The sequence below is a fragment of the Perognathus longimembris genome, chromosome 11 (genome assembly GCF_023159225.1).
Source record: "Perognathus longimembris pacificus isolate PPM17 chromosome 11, ASM2315922v1, whole genome shotgun sequence".
Lineage (NCBI taxonomy): Eukaryota > Metazoa > Chordata > Mammalia > Rodentia > Heteromyidae > Perognathus > Perognathus longimembris.
The window spans coordinates 19765547-19790421 of record NC_063171.1 but is presented as its reverse complement, the minus strand read 5'-3'; the positions used below and the strand labels follow the sequence as shown (position 1 = coordinate 19790421).

Genomic DNA, 24875 nt, shown 5'->3' with positions numbered 1-24875 from the left:
CCATGTACATAGAAAAAGTCAGAAGGGGTGCTGTGGCTCAAGTGGTAGGATGCTAGCCTTGAGCAAAAACAAGCTCAGGCCTTGAGTTAAAGCCCCAGGGTGGCAAAAAAAAAAAAAGTGCAGAAGTACTATGGCTCAAGTGGCAGAGCACCAGCTTTGTCAAAAGTTTCAGGGACTGCCCATGCCCAGAGTTTCAGCCTTAATGTGGCTCAAGTGGTAGAGCACCATTCTGGAGCAGAAGAGCTAAGGGAGAACATGAGATCCTGACTTTGAGTTCCACAGCAAGATACCTCTCTCCCCCCCCCCCCTTTTTTTTTTTTTTAATTTTTGCCAGTCCTGGGACTTGGACTCAGGGCCTGAGTATTGTCCCTGGCTTCTTTTTGCTCAAGGCTAGTACTCTGCCACTTGAGCCACAGCGCTACTTCTGGGTGTGGCAAGCCATGCTTTTAAATTACAGACATGTAAGAAGTCTGGGTAATACTCAAGTCTGAGCCTAAAGGGAAATTTCAGGAGGGAATGAAGGCATGGTTTAGGTGGTAGAGCCTAGGAAGAGGCGGGGGCCTGAGTTCAAGTCCTATAACTGAAAAAAAGTGATTATACCACACAGGAATGCAAGAAAAATGCTTGGCTTTTTTAAAGGAGTGACAATCTCAAAGTGGTTATTTTAAAAATGAGAAGACATTTTAATGTTTTTATTAAGCTTTTCACTTAAAACTACCATATGAAAATTGTTTAAATTCCTGAAATTTGTTCAGATTCTTCAACTGGTGACTATTCTGATATCTCCCTTCAAATTTGCTTCTATTTTATTATTATTCATCTCCAGATTCAGGTTCTGCATTACTTTAGAGAGCATTTTGTCATCTTTTTTGTCTCCAGAAGCTGCCCCTTTGTTCAGAGCATCTTCTGCCACAATAAAAAATTGTTCAGTTGGTTGAAGAATGCTAACTCCATACCCGTTGTTACTGTAAATGTGATTATTAGTCATCTTCAGTTTGGGCGCTGGAAGAACCTGTTGAGTTATTTGGGGAAATTAAATGCTTTAGTTTTGATACAAAAAATTAGGAGCTAATGAGTATATAAAGTTAAAACTTATTTTTGTGCTAAACAGCTAGTACTCTAGTACTCTACCATTTGAGCCGCAGCACCACTTCTGGCTTTGAGTTGGGTGGTTGGAGATGAGTCTCACACGCTTTCATGCCTGGGCTGTCTTTGAACCATGATCCTCAGATCTCAGCCTCCTGCACAGCTAAGATTATAGGCATGGTCCACCAGCACCCAGCAGATAGTAACCAATTCAGCTATAAATAGTCACTAATTATTAAAGTATAAAAAAGGTTTCAGATGAAGGTAATGGCAACAACAGGATAATTTCTGGGAACAGCAGAAACAGCTAGTGTAGTTTGAATATGCTGCATCTTTGGAAAAACAGAGGTACGGCTGGAGAACGCAAAGTATAGTTCTTGACAGGTTTTCTGAACCCTGACAAAGGTATGTGATTATTAGTACTGTATGAATGTTTGAAGTTACATTCCAAGTTAGTCTGAAGGCTCAAGATTCTTTTTGTTTTGTTCAAAGTCTCTAATAGAACTCAGGCTAACCTATTTGGGGCAAGTAAAATGTTTTCCGATTTTTAAGGGAATTTGAAATACTTGCACATACAACCCTCACTAGCAAAGGTTGGCCTGTATCTCATCCCTGGAATATAAACTGGCACCATCACACCCAATAGAGAACAGCTTTTGTTGCCCAGGGCCTTGCCATCCTGGATCTACATATTTATATTACTGGGACAAAATCTTACTATGTAGCCCAGATGAGCCAGTCTTAAACAAAATCTTGCCTTGGTCTCCTAAGTCAGAACTACAAGCATGTGCCCACCATGCCTGGCAAGCTACCAGATGTGGGTGGGTCTTTGGCTCTTTTTTTTTTTTTTTTTTTTGGCCTGTCCTGGGCCTTGGACTCAGGGCCTGAGCACTGTCCCTGGCTTCCTTTTGCTCAAGGCTAGCACTCTGCCACTTGAGCCACAGCGCCACTCCTGGCCATTTTCTGTATATGTAGTGCTGGGGAATCGAACCCAGGGCTTCATGTATACGAGGTGAGTGAGCACTCTTGCCACTAGGCCATATCCCCAGCCCGTCTTTGGCTCATTTTGAGGTTAATTTTTTTTTTTTCCCAGTCCTGGGCCTTGAACTCAGGGCCTGAGCACTATCCCTGGCTCCTTTCTGCTCAAGGATAGCACTCTGCCAACTTGAGCCACAGCGCCACTTCTGGCCATTTTCTATATATGTGGTGCTGGCGAATCAAACCCAGGGCTTCATGTATGCGAGGCGAGCACTCTTGCCACTAGGCCATATTCCCAGCCCCTTTGGCTCATTTTGACCCAAATGTCACTTTAGAGCCTCAAGTTTGTGGCCTGGAAACTTATTAAAACAAATTATCTTTACTCCAATCTTACTGAATTGGTTGCTGAAGAAAGTAACTCTTCAGGAGTGATTGTGAATTGTGTTAACATTTAGGTACCACTGATAATACTTAGGCCTGTTTTGTTTTTTAGTTTCAGTCATGGGTCTTGAACTTGGGGCCTGGGTGCTGTTCTGAGCTCTTTTGCTCAAAGCTAGCACTCTACCACTTTGAGCCACAGTGCCACTTCTAGTGTTTGTTTTGTTTTGTTTTTGCCAACCCTGGGACTTGGACTCAGGGCCTGAGCATTGTCCCTGGCTTTTTTTTTGCTCAAGGCTAGCACTCTGCCACTTGAGCCACAGCGCCACTTCTGGCCTTTTCTATGTATGTGGTGCTGAGGAATCGAATCCAGGGCTTCATGTATACAAGGCAAGCACTCTTGCCACTAGGCCATATTCCCAGCCCCCACTTCTAGTTTTTGAATGGTTAATTGGCGATAAGAATCCCAGTGACTTTACTGTCCAGGCTGGCATTGAACCATGATCCTCCGCAGCTCATGAGTACCTAGGATTACAGGTATGAGCCACCAGTGCCCTGCTAAAAAAGTTTTTCAGATAAATCAATGTTCAAACTTAGAATTATAGGGCTTCGATTACCAGGTATACCTTATTGTCAACCAGTTCTGGCTTAGTTAGAAGTCAGGCTGGAGCAGATGGGGGATGTCTACTAGTACAGGTTGAGCATCTCTAATTCTGAAAATCAGAAATCTAAAATGTTCCAAAATCAAACTAAATGCAGAGATTAGACAAAAGGAGAATCCAGTTTCATGAAGCTTTGTGTCATGCACATTAGAATAGTGTTTGAAGAGACAATGAGCATTCCTAAATCAATTACAGCATAGACATGTAGAGGAAACTCCATCAGTGTAAAACTTCATTACAGATGCCTGGAGTGGAACCAGGATTTACAGAAGTGTGGAAGAATGGGAAGACATTTAAACTCTTTTAAGAGCAACCCAATTTACTTTCTCAGAATCTGTTACTTGCTAACAGTTTTTAAGGTCAAATTACTAAACTAAAATGCTTTCCCATCAGCCATCATTTACACATAAGTAATTTTTCTTTCTAAAGTAACAGTGGTAAGAATTAAGGTAATGTTTTAGTACCTGTGTAATCATTGCTTAGAATTTTTAGGATTCTACTCTGATTTTTAAGACAGTACCTTCATATTAACTCCACCTAAAGTGCTTTTCGAACTGTCACTAGTTCTGAGATTATTACAGTGGTGAATTTCATTCCTTTCCAAAATGGCTACACTCCCAGGATATAGCTCAACACCAGCACCCTGTGAAAAGCAAATGAAAGAAGTCACAAGGCATATGCACAATTCCTACTCCAACTTACTTTTTTACTGGAGTATTTTGTAGTCCTCAGGACCCAGCCCTCAAGGCCTTATGAATGCTTGCCAAGTGGCTTTACAAGCACTACCCCAAAACTTAAAAAGCCTCTCTTAGTAAGCTAAACTGCTAAGTAAGCTACATAATTCATGCAATGACATTGTAGTTTTTTTTTTTTTTTTAATGCAGTGAACAGTCATTGAAGCACTGAAGAAGTTACATCTTATCCAAGCCCAAGACTGCCATCTCATATTTGTGTATTTGGATCTTTGTCTCCTGCTAATACAGAAATCTTAAGTTTTAAGATTCACACCAGACTGACTCTAATGTCGATTTAGCTTTAATGTTGCACCTGCTATTTCACAGGGTAGACCTTTAGGTCTGCACCAACCTTACCAAACATTTCCCCCAATAGTGTGTCATATCAATCAAGGACTAAAAACTTGCTAGATGCTGGTGGCGCATGCCTATAATCCTAGCTGCTACTCGTGATGCTAAGATCTGAGGATTGTGGTTGGAAGCCAGCCTGGGAAGAAAAGTCTGAGACTCTTGTCTTCAATAAACTACTCAAAGCCAGAAGTGCTGGGGCTCAAGTGGCAGAGCACTAGCCTTGAGCAAAAGAAGCTCAAGTCAGCACCCAAGCCCAGAGTTCAATCTGTAGGACTGGCCAAATCAGAAACAAGAAATAAAAACTTAAGCTTTGTGGATACAAATGTATACTGGTATGGGGAGGTGGGGGAATCAACATGGAGAGGTGTTAAGATGTTAAAAACTTAGAGAACTACTTACGGGTTAGGCTGATGTCAAACTTTGCTACCCAGATGAGTCCTATAGAAAAGAGGCTAGAGGTCTTTTAAGCGATTGTGTTGTTTGGAGGGTTGTGGTATGCGTGTGTATGCATGTGTGTTCATGCTGGACCCCGGGATTGAACTCAAGGTCAGAGCACAATCTTAACTTTTGTGCTCAGTGCTAGCACTGTACCACATGATCCACAGCTCCATTTCTGGCTTTTTGGTGGCTAGTTAAGAATAAGACTCATGGACTTTCCTGACTGGCCTGGCTCTGAACTGTGTGTGATCTTCAGATCTCAGCCACCAGAATTACAGGTGTGAGCTACCAGCACCCAGCTAGTCATTTGTTTTAATAGTTATTTATAAATATGTATACATGAACATTATACCTTATATACATATATTTATATAGTATATACATGTTAGGCAGTTCACTTTTCCCAGTGTTAAATAGCACTTGGTTGATTTTTCTCATTTTCTGAGTTTTAATTCCCTTGAAAAATAAATTGCTATTGTTTGAATTTAAAGATCCCTCACAGTCATTACCTATAGTAATATAAAACTTCGATAGAATGAAATACCTGGGCACCAGTTATTTCACTGTCTGTAATTGTCAAAGCAGCCCCTGTAAGAACACATACTCCTGTTCCTTCACATTTTAATATACAGTTTTCTAGAGTCATGTGACCTGACTCTACCACCACAATACCATCAACTGTCCCTTGTTGTATCAAAGAGAGGTGCATTAGTTTCACATTGTCAGCTTTGGAGACCACAAAACTGTCATGAGAAGGGTCAGAAGTAATCATAATTTCTTCTCTCTTTCCAACTCCTGGTATATAGGAACAAAAACAAATATTTTTCTTTAAAATATTTTCACCAAAAGTTAGACATGTATATATAAATGATTCGGTTGCTAACTAGGTACTTAACTATAATCTTTTGTCCATATATTGATGCCCTAATGGAAAAATATGTTTATGGTCATGATCTAAATGTACCAGTAGTATTTATTCAATATACTCATTCCTCTAAATATTTCCCTAAGTTTTACAATCAGCAGGGTACAAATATCTGAGATACAAAATATATGCTACGCTTTTTTTTTATGCCAGTACTGGGGCTTGAACCTTTGGACCTGGGTGTTGTCCCTTAGCTTTTTCATTCAGTGCTGGAGGTCTACTACTTGAGCCACTGTGCCATTTCTGGCTTTTCCTCAATATTTTATTGGGGATTAAAGTCTCATGGACTTTAGTGCCTGGGATGGCTTTGAACTGCAATTCTCAGATCTCAGCCTCCTGAGTAGGATTACACGCATGAAACACAGGCACCCAGCTTTTTTTTTTTTTTTTTTGGCCAGTCCTGGGGCTTGGACTCAGGGCCTGAGCACTGTCCCTGGCTTCTTTTTTTTTTTTTTTTTTTTTTGCTCAAGGCTAGCACTCTGCCACTTGAGCCACAGCGCCACTTCTGGCCGTTTTCTGTATATGTGGTGCTGGGGAATTGAACCCAGGGCCTCATGTATACGAGGCAAGCACTCTTGCCACTAGGCCATATCCCCAGCCCACCCAGCTTTTTTTTTTTTTTTTTTTAAAGTGATAGACTCTAAGTTAACTCTACTTTTGGCCAGACTATATATAGAAATACTCTTTGCCATGTTAAAAGGACAGTAGTTTTGGTAAACATAAACATGGAACTGGGCACCAGTGGCTCACACCCATCAGCCCGATTTCTAGCTAATCAAGAGGCTGAGATCTGAGGATTGGGGTTTGAAGCCAGTCTGGGCAGGAAAATCTGTAAAGCTCTTATCTCCAATTAACCACAGAAAACCAGAAGTGGTGCTGTGGATTAAATGGTAGAGCGCTAAGCTAGCCTTGAGCCGAAGAGCTCAGGCACAAGGCCCAGACCCAGAATTCAAGCCCCATGACTGAAAACAAAAAACGGAGCTATAGAAAACATGGCCGGGTGCTGATGGCTCACCCCTGTAATCCTAGCTACCCAGGAGACTGAGATCTGAGGATTGTGGTTCAAAGCCAGCACATGCAGGAGACTTATCTTCAATTAACCAGAAAATAAGAGCTCAGTGAGAGCACCTAGACTCTGAGTTGAAGCCCCACAACAACAAAAATAAAGCATGATGAATTCAGAGGCATGGTGATACACCTGTTTTCTCAGCCACTTGGGAGGCTATTGTGGGATAGGATCATGAACACAAACAGCAGTATCACCCACCTCAAAGGAGGAGGGGGGAAATATAAATAAAAATTTACCATACAGGGTACAAAGGGACTTTTGTGGGATATAAACTGATTTTTGTTTTGAGGGGTTCTTTTGGTTTTGTTTTGCATTACTGGGGTTTGAACCCAGAGCCTTGTGCTTTGCTAGGCAATCACACCTCAGCTAATTTCTTTTTCTTTCCTCACCCCCACCCCCTTTTTTTTGCTTGCCAGTCCTGGGGCTTGAACTCAGAGCCTGAGCACTGTCCCTGGGCTTTTGCTCAAAGCTACCACTCTACCACTTGAGCAGCAGAGTCATTTCCGGTTTCATGCAAGCACTCTACCAGTAAGCCATACTCTAAACCCCATCAGCCCGATTTCTATTAATTTAATTATACATGTTTAGAGTACGCTATATATTACGTGGAGGACAGCCTGCTAACCCTTAATAATGATGTCATCAGTCAGTAAAGCAAGATTTACAGCTTGATATTCTCCTGGGAAAATAACTACTGTATCTCCACTATAGCAACTATCCAAAGCCAAATCCAAATCATCATGCTGCTGGAGAAGGGTGTCTGCAGACAAGTCCTTTACCTGCAAAGAAGGGAAAAATACACTTCTTTCAACAGCAAGCTCAATGGAAACCAATCACTTACATAGCTACTAGTAATAGGAGCCAGGTAACTGGCTTCCTTCCTGCCTGTGATCTTAGCTACTTGAGATCTGAAGGACTGGCATTTGGAGCTAGCCCAGAAAGAAAAGCCTGAGATACCCTCCTCAGTTAACAAGCAAAATGCTAGTCTGGAGGCATGGTTTAAGTGTTTTTCTTACCATGAGCAAGAAAGCTGAGCAAGAGCAAGAAGCCCTGAATTCAGGCCCCAGTACCAAAAGAAAAGACATGGTGTGAGCTATAGGTCCAAGACATTGTGAACATCAGCCTCACTACATGTAGCCCCTGCTAAGGAGATTAACATTCCCGGAGATTATGAGCTGGCCTAGGACACAGGTGGTATTAAAGCCACACTTTATATATAGAACATCACAGTTCATGCTGTATATACCTTTTTTTTTGGCCAGTCCTGGGGACTGAGACTCAAGCCTGAGCACTGACCCTGCTGCTTTTTGCTTCAGGCTAGCACTCTACTACTTGTGCCATAGTGTAGCTTCCGGTATTTTCTGTTTAGGTGGTGCTGAGGAATTGAATCCAGGACTTCATGCATACTAGGCAAGTACTCTACTGCTAAGCCACATTCCCAGCCCTGTTTTTGTTTTTTTGGCTGTTGTGGGGCTGGCACTCAGGGCCTGGGTGCTGTCCCTGAGCTCTTTTACTCAAGGCTAGTGCTCTACCACTTTGAGTGGTTTTTGAGTGGTTTATTGGAGATAAACAATAAGTCTCATGGAGACTTTTCTGCCCAATCTTCAAACATTTGAGTCTCAGGTCTCAGTCTCCTGAGTAGCTAGGATTACGGGCATGAGTCCTTGGCACCTGACTTTTTTTTTCTTCTTTAAGATAGGGTCTTTCTGGGTTCAAACTCATGATCCTCCTGCCTCAGATTCCCAAGTGCTAGGATTACAGGTGTGTAAATGCCTTATTTGCCTTATTTTCCTTTTTCTTTTTTAATGTATATGCATATTTCATGTTTGTCCTGGGGCTTGAACTTAGGGCCTACGTATTGTCACTAAGTTTTTGTGCTCAATGCTAGAACTCTACCATGTGAGCCACAGTTCCACTTCTGGCTGTTTTGGTATTGCTTGTTTTTAATTTTTTTTTTTTTTGCCAGTCCTTAGGCTTGAACTCAGGGCCTGAACACTGTCCCTGGCTTCTTTTTGCTCAAGGATAGCACTCTACCACTTGAACCACAGCCCCCTTCTGGCTTTTTCTATATATGTGGTGCTGAGGAATTGAACCCAGGGCTTCATGTATGGGAGCCAAGCACTCTGCCAATAGGCCATATTCCCAGACCTGTTTTTAATTTTTTTTTTTTTTTTTTGCCAGTCCTGGGCCTTGGACTCAGGGCCTGAGCACTGTCCCTGGCTTTTGTTTTGCTCAAAGCTAGCACTCTGCCACTTGAGCCACAGCGCCACTTCTGGCCGTTTTCTGTATATGTGGTGCTGGGGAATCGAACCCAGGGCCTCATGTATACGAGGCAAGCTCTCTTGCCACTAGGCCATATCTCCAGCCCTGTTTTTAATTTTTTAATGACTTTTTTTTTTACTTTATTCACTTTATGTGGTACCAAGGAATCGAACCCAGGGCCTCATGCATGCTAGGCAAGCACTCTACCACTAAGCTACATTCCCTGCCCTATTTTGGTGTTTTAGTGATTAACTGGAGGTAAGAGTCTCATGGACTTTACTGCCTGAGTTTTTAACCTCGGTCCTCAGATCTCAGCCTCCTGAGTAGCTAGGATTACAGGTATGAGCCACTAGCACCTGTTTTTACCTTGTTTTCTTTAACTTATGCTGACTTTCCAATATAAGTAAGTCATCAACTTCAGGAAATACAAGTATGGTGTTAGAGTCAATTACTATTTTGTTAAGATAGAACAAACTTGGATATGTCTCTTGGGAAAGAAGAGCATGGAGAGGTTCAAAATAGAAAAAAGAAGTGATGTCACAGAAATGGTGGCCTGGATCTCTTAAGAATTTGTTCTTCCACTGAAGCAAACAGTAAGTTGGCAAAAAATAGAATCAACTTTTCAGAATTCTAGGATCTAATAGAACATAGCAACAAAGGGGTTATTTAATGAAAAGACTAGTAAGATTCGCTAAGAAAGAAAAGCTAGGGGTGTCTTTGCCTATTTGCCTACCACCCTGCACTCCTCAGCTTCACAGCAGCAATAGGACTAACGGCCTGTGTTTTTTGTTGTTGTTTTGTTTTGTTTTTTGTCGTGGACTGTCCCTGAGCTCTTCAGTTCAAGGCTAGCTTTCTACCATTTCCAGCTTTCTGGTGGTTAACTGAAGAGTCTAATGGACTTTCCTGCCCAGGCTGGCTTTGAAATTCAATCTTCAGGTCTCAGCCACTTGAGTAGCTAGGATTACAGGTGTGAGCTACCAGTGCCTGGATGCTGCCCATGTTCTTAAGGAGACTTGTTGGAGGAGGTGAGGAAATAAAGGGGCTAGTTGCATGTTTTGAGGGGTACATTATAAGCCTTATCAAAATAAGTGCTAGCCAATGAGCAAAAGTTTCAGGTACTTAGTTTGAGTCCCAGTCTTGGACCAAAAAATAAAAAAATAAGGGGGCTGGGCGTTTGGGGCAAGCAGACAGTTCACTGAAAGACTAGCATAGAAGCTAACTTTTGTTTCACTACCAGCTTGGGGTGGCCTTGCAGGCAAGCCTCAGATAAAAACATTACTGTCTAGAGTAACACATTGTCTAGATAGAGAGAGGCAAGTGAAAGCCCTGACAGGAAGTGAGAAAAATTCTAATAAGGATTTTAAAAGAGTATCTCACAGGGCCTGGGAATGTGGTCTAGTGGTAGAGTGCTTGCCTCATATACATGAAGCACCACATACACAGAAGAAAGCTGGAAGTGGTGCTGTGACTCAAGGGGTAGAGTGCTATCCTTGAGCAAAAAGAAGCCAGGGACAGTGCTCAGGACTGAGTTCAAGCCCCAGGACTGGCAAAAAAAAAAAAGAGTACCCCACATTTTGGAGGGTCCACAATGAAATTTGCATGAGCGGGAGAGGAAGTACTCCACAAGTGATCAAAAAGGCCATTCTCAGGTCTAGACTCTAGGCCTGCCCCTCTGGCTGCATGGTTGGGCCCTAAGCAAGGAAGAGGTAAAGCTAATGCACATTTGCAGGCAGCTTGGTTTAGCTTTCTCTATTTTTTCTTGGAGCCAGTACTAGGGCGCTCCCTGCCCGCCTCTCTCTGTCTCTCTGTGTGTGTCTCTCTCTCCTCTTCCTCTCTCCCTCTCTCCCTGAGCCTTTCTGCGCTCAAGGCAAGCACTCTACCACTTGAGCCTCAGTGCCACTTCTAGCCTTTTCTGTTCATGTGGTACTAAGGACTCCAACCCAGTGCTTCATGCATGCTAGGCAAGCACTCTATCACTAAGGCACATTCCCAGCCTTTTTTCTTTTATTTATTTATTTATTGCTGGTTAATTGGAGATAAAAGCCTCTCAGATGTTTCTGCCCAAGCTAACTTCAAATCATGATCCTCAGATTTTAGCCTGAGTAGCTAGGATTACAGGCGTGAGCCATTAGCACCCAGCTGTGTCTTAATGAAGTTTCTCCATTAAGAAACAATCTATAGGGGCTGGGAATATGGCCTAGTGGCAAGAGTGCTTGCCTCGTATACATGAGGCCCTGGGTTCAATTCCCCAGCACCACATATACAGAAAATGGCCAGAAGTGGCACTGTGGCTCAAGTGGCAGAGTGCTAGCCTTGAGCAAAAAAAAAAAAAAAAAAAAGAAGCCAGGGACAGTGCTCAGGCCCTGAGTCCAAGGCCCAGGACTGGCAAAAAAAAAAAAAAAAAAATCTGTAAGACATAGTCAGCATTCATTTTTTCATCTTAGCTGAAGTTATTTAAGGATATCTGTCAGGTCACTAACAAATATAAGAATAATTGAAATAAGAATATATTACTGGGTGCACCAGTAGCTAATGCCTGTAATCCTAGCTACTCACTGGGCTGAGATCTGAGAATTGTAGTTCAAAGCCAGCCCAGGCAGGAAAGTGTGAGATTCTTATCTTCAGTTAACTACCAAAGAACCAGAAGTGGAGCTGTGGCTCAACTGGTAGAGAGCACCAGCCATGAGTGAAAAAAGCTAAGGAGCAGTAAGAACCCAGGCCTCCTAAGTTCAAGCCACCCAATCAATGCAAAATAAAGTTGAGCAGTGATGGTGGTTTGATCTTGTAAACCAGATACTCGGCTGAACATTATAATTTAACATATTAGTGCTCTTTGAGATTGAAAGAAATGGAGAATCTGGCAGTTTTATTTTGGACTGATAAAAATGGCAACTTACTACAGGTGTATAGCATGGTGAATGTACTAAGTGACATTGATGCTCACTTTAAGATGGTGATATGTTATGTAAATTTTGGAGCACCACAGGAAAAATGTGACAATGTCTGTCTATGATTAGAATATAAATAGCAAAGTGGTAACAGTAGTTAACACTTATTTACATATAAGGCTTTTTTGTTATAAGATTCATATAAATGCCAGGTGTCAGTGGCTCACACCTGTAATCCTAGCTACTTAGGAGGCTGAGTTCTGAGGATCACAGTTCACAAAGCCAGCTCAGGCAGGAAGACTCTTATCTCCAGTTAACCACCAGAAAACTGGAAGTGGCACTGTGGCTCAAGTGGTAGAACACTAATCTTTTTTTTTTTTTGGCCAGTCCTGGGCCTTGGACTCAGGGCCTGAGCACTGTCCCTGGCTTCTTCCCGCTCAAGGCTAGCACTCTGCCACTTGAGCCACAGCGCCGCTTCTGGCCGTTTTCTGTATATGTGGTGCTGGGGAATCGAACCTAGGGCCTCGTGTATCCGAGGCAGGCACTCTTGCCACTAGGCTATATCCCCAGCCCCTAGAACACTAATCTTGAGCTGAAGAGCTCAGGGACAGTGCCCAGGCCCAGAGCCCCATGACCACTACCACCACCAACAACAACAACAAAAAATATAATTTCCACTTAAGGCTAGATTTCATTACTTAGGAAATTAGAGAAACCATGTAAGTTATTTAATTACAAATATTAAGAAGCAAACTGGTGAATCAAAACTACGTTTCAGCCAGGCACCTGTGGCTCATACCTGAAATCCTAGCTATATGGGAGGCTGAGATCAGGAGGACTGTAGATCTAGGCCAGCTTGTGCAGGAAAGTCTGTGAGACTCTAGCTTAACAGAAGCTGAGCATGGTGACACAGGCCTGTTATCCCAAATATAACCGCAAGTGTAAAATACGTGGATTGATCCAGGCACATGCCTGGGCAGGATGCAAGACCTTCTCACAAAAACAGCCAGTTCAAAAAAGGGCTGGATATAAGGCTTAGCAGTAGAGTGCCTTCCTACTATGTCTAAGCCCTGGGCCCAAGCCTCAGTACTGAAGAAAAAATTAAATGTAAATTTAAAAGTCAGATTTTTATGATTTATAAGTCTTATGTTGAGTCAAGTATGGTGATATGCATCTGCTACCTCAGCTATTTAAGAGGCTGAGGCTGCAGAATCAAGAAGCGTGAGCAACATCGTAAGATTATTACATCCTTATGTATGCTATTATGGTATCTATCATTCTGTGCTTTGTTTGTTTTTTTGACCTGTCATGGGGCCTGAACTCAGGACCTGGGCACTGTTCCTGAGCTGCTTTTGCTCAAAGCTAGCATTCTACCACTGAGCCGTAGCACCATATCTGGCTTTTTCTATATATGTGGTATTGAGGAATGGAACTCAGGGCTTATGCATGCTAGGCAAGTACTCTACCACTAAGCCACATTCCCAGCCCTCATTCTGGGCTTTATTAGTAGTTTCCTTTTCACTTGACCATTATCTCCATTTCCTTTGAAATCTGTCAGATAGATGAAGAATCAAGACTATAAGTCTGCTTCAGTCATTTTATCTCTTCCTCAGTATGGCAACAAGGCAGTACCTGAAAAAGCTAGGGTTCAGGAAATAGTGTTCTGTATTTGTTTGTTCATTACCTATATGCCTGTCACTGGGCTGGAGACAGTGGAGGAAACCAGGCATTACTGAGTTAAGACAAGAAGTCTACCTGAGCAGCTACTTGCAAATAAAGAATAAAGTGTCTTGCTGGGTGCTAGTAGCTCACAACTATAATCCTAGCTACTTAGGAAGCTGAGATCTGAGGATCAAGGTTCAAAGTTAGCCTGGGCAAAAGGTCCATGAGACTCTTATCTGCAGTTAACTATCAAAAAGCTGGAACTGGGGGCTGGGGATATGGCCTAGTGGCAAGAGTGCCTGCCTCGGATACACGAGGCCCTAGGTTCGATTCCCCAGCACCACATATACAGAAAACGCCCAGAAGGGGCGCTGTGGCTCAGGTGGCAGAGTGCTAGCCTTGAGCGGGAAGAAGCCAGGGACAGTGCTCAGGCCCTGAGTCCAAGGCCCAGGACTGGCAAAAAAAAAAAAAAAAAAGCTGGAACTGGAGCTGTGGCTAAAGTGGTAGAGCATTAACTAGCCTTCAGCACAAAAGTTCAGGGTAAGTCTCCAGGCCTCAGGGCCTTCCAGCCCCAGGACTGGAATACACACACACACACACACACACACACACACACACACACACACACACACACGCGCGCGCGCGCGCGCACGCACAGAGAGAGAAAATAAAGTGCCTTTCTTACCATTTCAGTAGTCATCACTTTTGCTACAATATGTGTGATAGTCTTTCCAAAGTCTCTTTTCCCTTTCCTACGTCTCAAAATCCTTGGAAAGAAAGGTCCATGAACTCTGTAGGACAAAATATTTATTAATCATTAAATTAGAGTAGAAAATATCCAAACTACCTTTACTTACTAAATAAAAACTTGGTGCTAAGCATCTTTGAGCATTAGATATTGTGAACTGTAACCTCTTTGAAAGCAGAGCCACTTGAGAGCAATGTAAGGATTAGAGCCTTTTAGATAACTGTGTGCTTAAGCTCTTAAATTCTCAAACCTTTACATGTTAATGGATTATATCTGGAAATTGTCATGTAACCCACTACAACCATTGCTTCAGCTGGCTCAATGCTGCAGTACAGAAAAAGCATTTCCTGATTGCATGTTTGAAGGATCATACCTGGAAATTGTTATGTAACCTATTGCTTCAGCTGGCTCAACATTGCAGTACAGAAAAAGCATTTCCTGATTGCGTGTTTGCAGTCCACTAAGTGACAGACTTCCACAATACAGAGATGGGCTACATCTTACAATATGGGTCATAAGAGTATTGATACAGTCTATACAATAGCTGGCTATGCTCTTCCTAGCATTGTTTCAACTTCTCAATTGATTTTATATTATCTGCTATTTGGCACTTCTAGCTACTTCCTCTTCCTACTTTTCTTTCATTTCCTATTTCCTATCTCTTTTTTTTTTTTTTTTTTTTTGTCAGTCGTAGGGCTTGAACTCTGGGCTTGGGTGCTGTCTCTGAGCTCTTCAGCTCAAAGCTAGTATTCTACCACTTGAGCCCTAGCACCACTTCCCATTTTCTGATGGTTAATTAGAGATAAGAGTCTCATGGACTTGCCTGCCCTCGCTGGCTTTGAACTGCAATCCTCAAATCTCAGCCGCCTGAGTAGCTAGGCATGGGCCACGGGTGCTGGCTCGTATCTTATTTACATAACTCAAAAAGAAAATTAGAGCTAGGTTCCCATGGCTCATGCTTGTAATCCTAGCTAGACAGGAGGCTGAGATCTGAGGACTGCAGTTCAAAGTCAGCCCAGGCAGGAATGTCCATGAGACTCTTAATTCCAAATAAACTACTCAGAAAAAGGAGGAAGTAGTGCTGTGGCTCAAGTGATAGAGTGCTACCCTTGAGCACTAAGAGGCTTAGGGACAGTGCCCCGGCCCTGAGTTGAAGCCCAGGACTGGAAAGAAAAGTCAGAGAAAAAACTTAGTATAGTTGCTGGCTTTTGTCATTACTATCAGCTATGAGGGCCACCTTTCCTAATAGATACACCAGTAACCTCCTGACGTGGCATTCTTTGATTCTCTGCAGTACTTTGATTATTGCTTGATGCTTAGAGGTATCAGCTTTGGTACCAATATTTTTTAGCTTTTAGCAATTACTTCGTGTGTGTGTGTGTGTGTGTGTGTGTGTGTGTGTGTGTGTGTGTGTGTGTGTGTGTCCTAACGCTTGAACCTAGGGAGCTGTCTCTGAGCTTTTTTGCTTAAAGCTAGTGCTCTACTACTTGAACCACAGTTCCAATTCTGGCCTTTTTGGTGGTTAATTAAGAGAGATTAAGCATCCAAGGATTTTTTGCCCAGGCTGGCTTTGAACTGAGATCCTCAGACCTCAGCCTCCTAAGTAGTCAGGATTGCAAAGCCTGAGCCACCAGACCTTGCATTGTTTTTAAGAATTTTTCAACTTTAGTGTGATCCAGTGGTTCGTGCCTGTAATCTTAGCTACTCAGAAGGTTGATAACTGAGCATCCTGGATGGAAGCTAGCCTGGGCATGAATGTCCATGGAACTCAATTAATCACCAACAAGCCAGAAGTGAAGGTGTGGCTCAAGCAGTATAGCACTAGCCTTGAGCGAAAAAGCTAAAGGATAGGGCCCAGGCCCTGAGTTCAAGCCTCAATATATACATACACAAGATTAAGTCAAAGCCTGCCTGGATTTATGAGTTGTTCGTCATAAACATTTCAGCAAGTTTGGCTCACTTGAAAATAGTTTTCCAAGTTGTACCGTGGACTTAATGCATTAATGAGACATCTGATTTTATAATCAAACCCATAGAACAAGTGCTATCATAAAAGAAAGACTATGCATTCATGTCTCTGATTCAAATAGAGCAAGCCATTACCGCAGGCGTAAATCCTCCCACATTTTCAGTAATCCACAGAGCATCACTATCTCGTAGTACTTCTTCCAGCACTCAACAGCCTCTGCTGCAGATGGATCTTCTTTAATATTGCTCTGGTACTCGATGAGTTCAACTCTCTTGTTTTTGTATTTCTCCAAAGTTTTTTTAAAGCGCTGTGCAATAGGCCCCGGGATGGTGCCGTCCTGTATATCACACCACCTGAAAAGCATGGCGATGCTTATGCTATTGCTCTTGTGTAGTGTGCACAATCATTGCTAAATTTGTACTTACAAGTTAATTCTTTCTTCAATAAGAGCAGTATAATTCTCACAACTTTCTTCATCATCCCAGTCTCTCCAAAGAAAATCATAAAAAAACCTACAAGAAATGGTAAAATAACAAATTGATCTTTATAACGCACTCATATAAACAAAGGTTGCATACTAAATTAACAGTCGAGTCTGGCAATGTGTCTGGCAATGTGGAAGAAAGCTTGCTTACCTTACAACTTCCAAGGCCAGAGCAATGTCTCCTATGTCTGCATCCTGTCCTTCAACTGGGTACACTTCCAAGAGAGGTACACTGTGCTCCAGCTCCTCCAAAATCTCATCAACCAAGTCCCTTGGAATGTTTGCAATGTTGGAAGAGAAGGGCTCAGCCACAGACACAGTAACTTTGAAACAAGAGGATGAGTTCTGAAGTGGTTTGCAAGTTACCTAAGGCAAATGTAACACAGGTGACTCCAAATGAACATGAAACCACAACCTTTTTTCTCTTCTATGACCCAGTTATAAAATTCTTTCTTTTAAATATTTGGATGGCTGCTGGTGGCTCACACCTAAGCTACTCAGAAGGCTGAGATCTGAGAGGATTGAGGTTCAAAGCCAGCTCAGTCTCCAATTAATCACCACAAAAGCTAGAGGTAGAGCTGTGGTTCAAGTGGTAGAGCACTGGCCTTGAGCAAAAGAAGCTCAGGGGGCTGGGGATATGGCCTAGAGGCAAGAGTGCTTGCCTTGTATACATGAATCCCTGAGTTAGATTCCCCAGCACCATGTATATAGAAAAGGCCAGAAGTGGTGCTATGGCTCAAGTGGCAGAGTGCTAGCCTTGAGCAAAAAAAAGCCAGGGACAGTGCTCAGGCCCGGAGTTAAAGGCCCAGGACTGGCAAAAAAAAAAAAAAAAAAAAGAAGCTCAGGGGGCTGGGAATATGGCCTAGTGGTAAAGTGCTCCCCTCATATACATGAAGCCCTGGGTTCGAATCCTCAGCACCACATATATAGAAAAGGCCAGAAGTGGCGCTGTGATTCAAGTGGTAGAGTGCTAGCCTTGAGCAAAAAGAATCCAGGGACAGGCCCTGAGTTCACGCCCCAGGACTGGCAACAAAAACAAAAACAAAAGAAGCTCAAGGAGTGTACCCAGGTCCTGAGTTCAAGCCCCAGGTCCAGCACACACACACAAATCTTTCTTTGATGAGTTTGCTTAACAGTGCATAGAGTGATTGTGAATAAAAATAAATATCAACTTCTTTTCAATCTGTACTTCTGTTTGTTTGTTTTTTGTCAGTCCTGGGTCTTAAACTCAGGGCCTGGGCACTGTCCCTGAGCTTCTTTTGCTTGAGTCACAGCACCACTTCCAGCTATTTTTGTTTATGTGGTACTGAGGAATCAAACCCAGGGCCTTATAACAGTCAATTTTCTTGTGCCAGTACCAGGAATTAAACTCAGAGCTTTCTGGTCTTGTTTAGCTTTTTTGCTTGCAGCTGGTGCTCTACTACTTGAGCCACACCTGTAGTCTAGCTTTTTGTGGGTTCCTTGGAGATGAAGTCTTATGACTAGCTTTGAACTTCATTCCTCACTTCCCGGCCTCCTAAGTATCTAGGAGTATAGGCATAAGCCCCAGTGACCTGCAATATTTATTTAAATATAGAAAATACCTTTTCGGATCACTAGCCAAACTTAGAAATACAAATTTTATAATCAGCTTAACATAAATTCTGTCCTTCAAAGCAATGATAAAGTAGAACAAACACCTAGGAAAACAACTTAAAACTGGGTGTTTGTAGATTAAAAATGATCCACAATGTTTGTGATAGGAAAAAAGTACATTTCTAAAATTTGATATTGAAGCTTAAACTCAGGGCCTGGGCACTGTCTGTGAGCTTCTTTTGCTCAAGGCTAGCACTCTACTATTTGAGCCACAGTGCTACTTCTGGCTTTTTCTGTTTATGTGGTATTGAGGAATGGAACCCAGGGCTTCAGGCAGGCCAGGCAAGCACTCTACCACTAAGCCACATTCCCAGCCCCTTACTTTTGATTTTAATCATTATTATACATGAATATAGTTTATAATCAACTAGCTGTACTGTATGCTATGAAAAATAGAACTCCTTATTATCTTTATTTTTGTCATTAAAATCTATTTGCAGGGCTGGGAATGTGACTGAGTGAGAGAGTGCTTGCCTAGCAAGCATGAAGCCCTGGGTTCAATTCCTCAGCACCACATAAACAGAAAAAGCTAGAAGTGGCACTGTGGCTCAAGTGGGAGAGTGCTAGCTTTGAGTGAAAGGAAGCCAGGGACAGTGCTCAGGCCCTGAGTCCAAGCCCCAGGACTGACAAAAAAATAAAAAGAAAAAAGAAACAAATCTACTTGTACAGCTGTATGGAGTACACCATGGTAACTTGATACAATACATCAGGGCAGTAAATATTTTCATTTGTTTAAACTTTACATTGATTCTGTTACTTGAGAAAATGTAATACACTCCTCCTTTCTCTTCCCTGCCGAGTCTGGCACCAGTAGATTGGACAAGATCCTCTGATTCCCCTCCTTTCAGTTTGGTAGTCTTGTAGTTCTACCATATAGAAATTACTATTTTATCTGTCATTGCTCCTAATACTGTGGTTTAAGTCTTTTATGTCTACTATCATGGTTTTTTCACTTCCAAAAGTTCTTCCCTCCCAACCCCCCTTAAAATGTTTCCAACCAAAGGTGGATGCTGGTGGCTCAGGCCTGTAATCCTAGCTACTCAGGAGACTGAGGTCTGAGGATCAAGGTTCAAAGCCAGCCTGGGCAGGAAAGTCCATGAGACTTATCTCCAATTAACCACCCAAAGACAGAAGGTGGAGCTGTGGCCAAAAGTAGTAAAGTGCTAGCCTTGAGCAAAACTTCTAAGGGACAGTGCCCAGGTTCCGAGTTCAAGCCCCAAGACAAAAAAAAAAAAGAAAAGAAAAAAAACCCCTACAAATTGAAACATATGAGATTGGGAACATTTTTTTTTTTTTGTCAGTTGGGTCTTGAACTCAGGGCCTGGGTGATGTTCCTTAGCGTTTTCACTCAAGGCTGGCACTCTACCACTTGAGCCACAGCTCTATTTCTGACCGTTTACTGTTTAATTAGAGATAAGGGTCTCATGGACTTTTCTGCCTAGGCTGGCTTGGAACTAGAATTCTCAGATCTCAGCCTCCTGAATAGCTGGAGTGAGCTACTCCTCTGGCACTTCGAAGAGATTAATATTAGGGGCTCATTATGTTCTTGAGAATCTACTCATGATTTTTTTTTTCAGTTTAATAGACTTTCATGGTTTTAGTGCACAATATCTACATGCAATCAATGCATACAGTTTCTTCTTTTTTCTCTTTTCTTTTTTTGAGACTCTATTCAACTGTTTATTGTTGTCCTCAAAATAACAGAACGTACAAAAACAGATGGAAATGGGCTCAGGTACTTCTTTTTTTTTTTTGCCAGTCCTGGGCCTTGGACTCGGGGCCTGAGCACTGTCCCTGGCTTCTTCCTGCTCAAGGCTAGCACTCTGCCACTTGAGCCACAGCGCCACTTCTGGCCGTTTTCTGTATATGTGGTGCTGGGGAATCGAACCTAGGGCCTCGTGTATCCGAGGCAGGCACTCTTGCCACTAGGCTATATCCCCAGCCCCCATGTACTTCTGATTCTACCTAAAATCCTCTTTTTTGCCAGTCCTGGGGCTTGAACTCAGGGCCTGAGCACTGTCCCTGGTTTCTTTTTTGCTCAAGCACTCTGCCACTTGAGCCACAGTGCCACTTCCAGCTTTTTCTATATATGTGGTGCTGAGAAATCGAACCCAGGGCTTCATGTATACAAGGTGAGCACTTTACCACTAGGCCATATTCCCAGCCCCTCCCCCCTTTTTTTAAAGAGAGGAATTAGGTTTGAATGCTTTATGAGATATCTGTGAGTCAATTTTGGAAACCAGAAAATCTTTTTGAGATCCCTGATAGATACCATCAGATAAAACGAAAAGCTTGTTTTTCTCTCTGAAAGTCAGATTTGGAAGTTTCTTCTTTTTCTGTCTTCAAGTTCACATTTTGTCAAGAGTTTTTCTGGTTTATTTCTTCATCCGAATGAACTGAACCTCACAACTGAGGTAAATGAAGGCAAAAGGAAAATGATAGCCCCAGATTTTTCCAAAGCAAAACTTATCATTTCATTCAGGGAACAAGGATGATGTGAAACTTAGTCACCTCAACCAGGATCCCAACGAAAGGAATGGAGGCCTCCTCATATTTCACGAAGAACAACTCGGGGTTGGTCTTCCACACACCCAGCCATTTGTCCCTCAGCTTCAGCTTTTCTGACAGGTATTTACTCATGGCTTCATCAGCATCTTCTGCCTAATAAGAGTGACAACAAAGACGGAGAAATACATGAGGCTGAAATGGGGATTGTGGTTGGGGTAGGGAAGCCCAGGAGACTCTTGTCTCCAATTAACTACTTAAAAACCAGAAGTGGAGCTGTGGCTCAAAGGGTAGAGTGCTAGCCTTGAGCATAAATTCTCAGGGACACTGCCCATGCCCTGAGTTCAGATTAAGAGATCTCTGTCTCATTAAGTAATTTATTACTCCAATGAGCAGATGAAATATATTGACACATGCTAAAAATACAGCAGTGGTCAGATAGGTATGGTAGTGCATGCCTATAATGCCAGCACTTAGGATATTGAGGAAGGAGAACTAAGAGTCTGAGTCCAACTTGTGTTATATAATGAGACTGTCTCTCCAAAAAACAAACCAAAAGCCCCTTCAAAACATATCGGGGCTGGGGATATGGCCTAGTGGCAAGAGTGCTTGCCTTGTATACATGAGGCCCTAGGTTCGATTCCTCAGCACCACATATACAGAAAATGGCCAGAAGTGGCGCTGTGGCTCAAGTGGCAGAGTGCTAGCCTTGAGCAAGAAGAAGCCAGGGACAGTGCTCAGGCCCTGAGTCCAAGCCCCAGGACTGGTAAAAAAAAAAAAAAAAAAACAAACCAAAAAAAACATATCAATTATATTTAAAACATAATAATTGCTTTTATGAACTTTAAAGATGGAATATCCTATTAAAACATTCAGTACATGAAATTTTAAAATGTCACTCTATTTTATAAAACAAGTTAGTGTACTGAGCATTCAATAATATTTTCCCATTTGCTTTTTTATTTTTAGTGCCAGCCCTGGGGTTTGAACTCTACTACTTGAGCCACAGCCCTACTTCCAGCTTTTCGAGATTAGAGTCTCAAGGTCTTGGGCTGGGAATGTGGCCTAGCAGTAGAGTGCTTACCTCGCATACATGAAGCCCTGGGTTCCATTCCTCAACACCACGTATATAGAAAAAGCCAGAAGTGGCACTGTGGCGCAAGTGGTAGAGTGCTATCCTTGAGCAAAAAGAAGCCAGGGGCAGTGCTTAGGCCTTGAGTTCAAGCCCCAAGACTGGCAAAAAAAAGTCTCAAGGACTTCCCTCCCTGGGCTGGCTTTGAACCTGATCTTCATATCTCAGTCTCCTGAGTAGCTAGGAATACAGGTGCTGGCACCCAGTTTATCATCAGTTTTTAATTCTTACAATTTCACTGAAGTAAATGTAGCTGTACACACAATTCTTCTGCCATGCTTTAAAAACGGATTGAATACATAGTATTTATTCTGTTTGAGTGTTAGCAGGTGTTTTCTCTATAAACATTGTTCCACATCCTACCATTGCGCTTTGGGAACCATTATCAAAGCACCAAGGTTTTCAGGATTCCAGTTTCAAAGTCTAGTCTAAAAAACTATCTTAGCTGGGTGCTGGTGGCTCACGCCTATAATCCTAGCTACTCACGAGGCTGAGATCTAAGCATCATGGTTCAAAGCCAGCCCAGGTAGGAAAGGCTTTGAGACTTTTATCTCCAATTAACCACCAGAAAACTGGAAGTAAACTCAAAGTAATAGAGTACTAGACTTGAGCAAAAGAGCTCAGGCACAGCACCCACAACTGACCAAAAAAACGTCCCACAACTGACAAAAAACAAAAACAAAAAAAACCCTTTTATGTCTGGGCACAAATTATTACTACTACCTAGGACAACTAAGACGTCTGTGTGAGTAATAATGAACCACACATATCATCTAGAAGCTCTCTTCTCTACAGGGCTGTCGTGTGTGTGTGTGTGTGTGTGTGTGTGTGTTTGTGTGTGTGTGTGTGTGTGTGTGTGTGTGTATTGCCAGTCCTGGGCCTTGAACTCAGGGCCCGGGTGCTGTCCCTGAGTTTCTTTTGCTCAAGATTAGCACTCTACCCCTTGTTTCGCAGCGCCACTTTCAGCTTTTCTGTTTATATGGTATTGAGGAAAAGGCACATTCCCAGCCCATGTTTATATTCCCCCCCCCCCCCCCGCCACATGTTGTTAGGTTTACATTGTGTGATAAACTAGCTTTAAGGGTGTAAGGTAGGCACTCCAGGAATTTAGAGAAATAGAATGGGGGGAACAAGCTGAATGTGTCACACATTGCAGCATGTATGAAAGCACCACAGAGAATCTCAACAAAAGCAGAGGATCAGCAGGTAGACATGGGTGGGTAGGGACCGTGTGCTAGTTAAATGTTGTTGAAATAGGCTTGTGGCTCTTACCTGTCCTAGTCACTCGAGAGGCTGAGACCCAAGGACCTAGGTTATAGTTCAGCCCAAGCAGAAAAATTTCTGAGATTCTTATCTCCAAATAACTAACAAAAAGCTGGAAGTAGAGGTTGGCTCAAGTGATAAGAGTATCAGCCTTGAGGGTGAAAAGGCTATGCCAGGCATGAGGCCCTGAACCCAAACCCCAGTAGTGTCAGAGAAATTTAATTGAGAGGTTATTTGGGGGGGGGGGGGTTAAGCATGGAGGCAGGAAGTATGACAGAGGGCATGAAGTGGATGGAAATTCAGCATAAACAGTAAATAGCATTTAAAACACACACACACATGTGTATATATATATACATATATATATATATTTTTTTTGCCAGTCCTGGGGCTTGAACTCAGGGCCTGAGCACTGTCCCTGGCTTCTTTTTTGCTCAAGGCTAGCACTCTGCCACTTGAGCCACAGCGCCACTTCTGGCCTTTTCTGTTTATGTGGTGCTGAGGAATGGAACCCAGGGCTTCATGCATGCTACTCAAGCACTCTACCAGTAGGCCATATTCCCAGCCCTAAAAACATAATTTTTGAAAGTTAAAAAAGTGTTTGGTGGGCACCAGTGGCTATGGCCTGTAATCCTAACTAGTAAGGATGCTGACATCTGAGGATTAAGATTCCAAACCAACCTGGGCAGGAGCGTCTATGAGTCTTATCTCCAATTAGCCACCCAAAAAGTTGGAAGCAGAGGTGTGGTTCAGGTGGTAGAATGTCAGCCTTGAGTGAAAAAAACCTCATGGGCAGTTCCCAGGCCCTAAGTTCAACACACACACACACACACACACACGCGCACACACAGACATTTTTGAAAAGTAGCTTTTGTCTGTGACCTTTGCCCCTCCATCATTGCCAAGAACGCCCCAATTCCCTAACCCCACCTCTTCTCACTTTTTTTTTTGGCCAGTCCTGGGGCTTGGACTCAGGGCCTGAGCACTGTCCCTGGCTTCTTCTTGCTCAAGGCTAGCACTCTGCCACTTGAGCCACAGCGCCACTTGTGGCCATTTTCTGTATATGTGGTGCTGGGGAATTGAACCCAGGGCCTCATGTATACGAGGCAAGCACTCTTGCCACTAGGCCATATCCCCAGCCCCCACCTCTTCTCTACACCTGTCTCCCAGCCTCCTCCCCTCCCTCTCGCCTCCTCCCCTCAGCCTCTTCCCTCAGCCACTCCTCTCCCCCTCGCCCCCCCCCCCCCCGCCTCCCCGCGTGGTCGTCCTCGCACCTTGGAGCCCCGCAGCACCTGGTCGCAGTACAGCGCCACCTTCTCGTCCCTCCACATGCCCCGCATAGGGGACGCGCAGACGGGGGGCAGCGGCTGCGCCTCGTCCTCGTCCTCCTCGGGTGCTAGGAGCAGGGGCTCCCCCTCCTCCCCGTCCCCCTCTTCCTCCTCCTCCGCGGCCTCCCCACGGGCCTCGGCCTGCGCGGCGGCGGGCGGCAGCTGCAGCCGGCGCCGGGCCGCCTCCCGGCCCGCCCTGCCCTTCACTGGCCGCGGGGAGGCCACCACCGAGCGCACCGGGGACGCGGGGCCCTTCAGGGCGGCCGCCATCGTCGCCCCAGCCCCGGGGGGCGCGGCGCCCGCCTTGTCGCCTCGCCTGCCGGGGCTGATGTTCCGCAGCGCGTCCTCCGGCCCGGCGGCCCTGCACCCCGACGCCAT

At 43.6% G+C, this 24875-nt stretch overlaps 1 protein-coding gene across 1 annotated transcript; it reads right to left on the bottom strand.

Annotated features, from left to right (window-relative positions):
* Positions 1-592: 592 nt before the first annotated feature.
* Shcbp1l (SHC binding and spindle associated 1 like) lies at positions 593-24875 on the bottom strand. The gene is made up of 10 exons (XM_048357708.1): positions 24444-24875; positions 20781-20930; positions 16786-17000; positions 16576-16662; positions 16285-16503; positions 14119-14224; positions 7247-7400; positions 5172-5422; positions 3625-3747; positions 593-1012 (listed from the first exon to the last, which is right to left on the bottom strand). Exons 1-10 carry the CDS (start codon positions 24873-24875, stop codon positions 761-763), a joined length of 1989 nt encoding a protein of 662 aa, XP_048213665.1. The 3' UTR covers positions 593-760.

What these genes read in the sequence shown, in the direction of transcription:
- Shcbp1l (XM_048357708.1), bottom strand. Translation starts at nt 24,875, where the DNA reads ATGGCGTCGGGGTGCAGGGCCGCCGGGCCGGAGGACGCGCTGCGGAAC. An exon ending in TGATGACATCATTATTAAGG is followed by an intron (nt 5,423 to 7,246) that starts GTTAGCAGGCTG and finishes CCTATATACCAG; the next exon opens with GAGTTGGAAAGAGAGAAGAA. An exon ending in TAGGTGGAGTTAATATGAAG is followed by an intron (nt 1,013 to 3,624) that starts GTACTGTCTTAA and finishes ATAACTCAACAG; the next exon opens with GTTCTTCCAGCGCCCAAACT.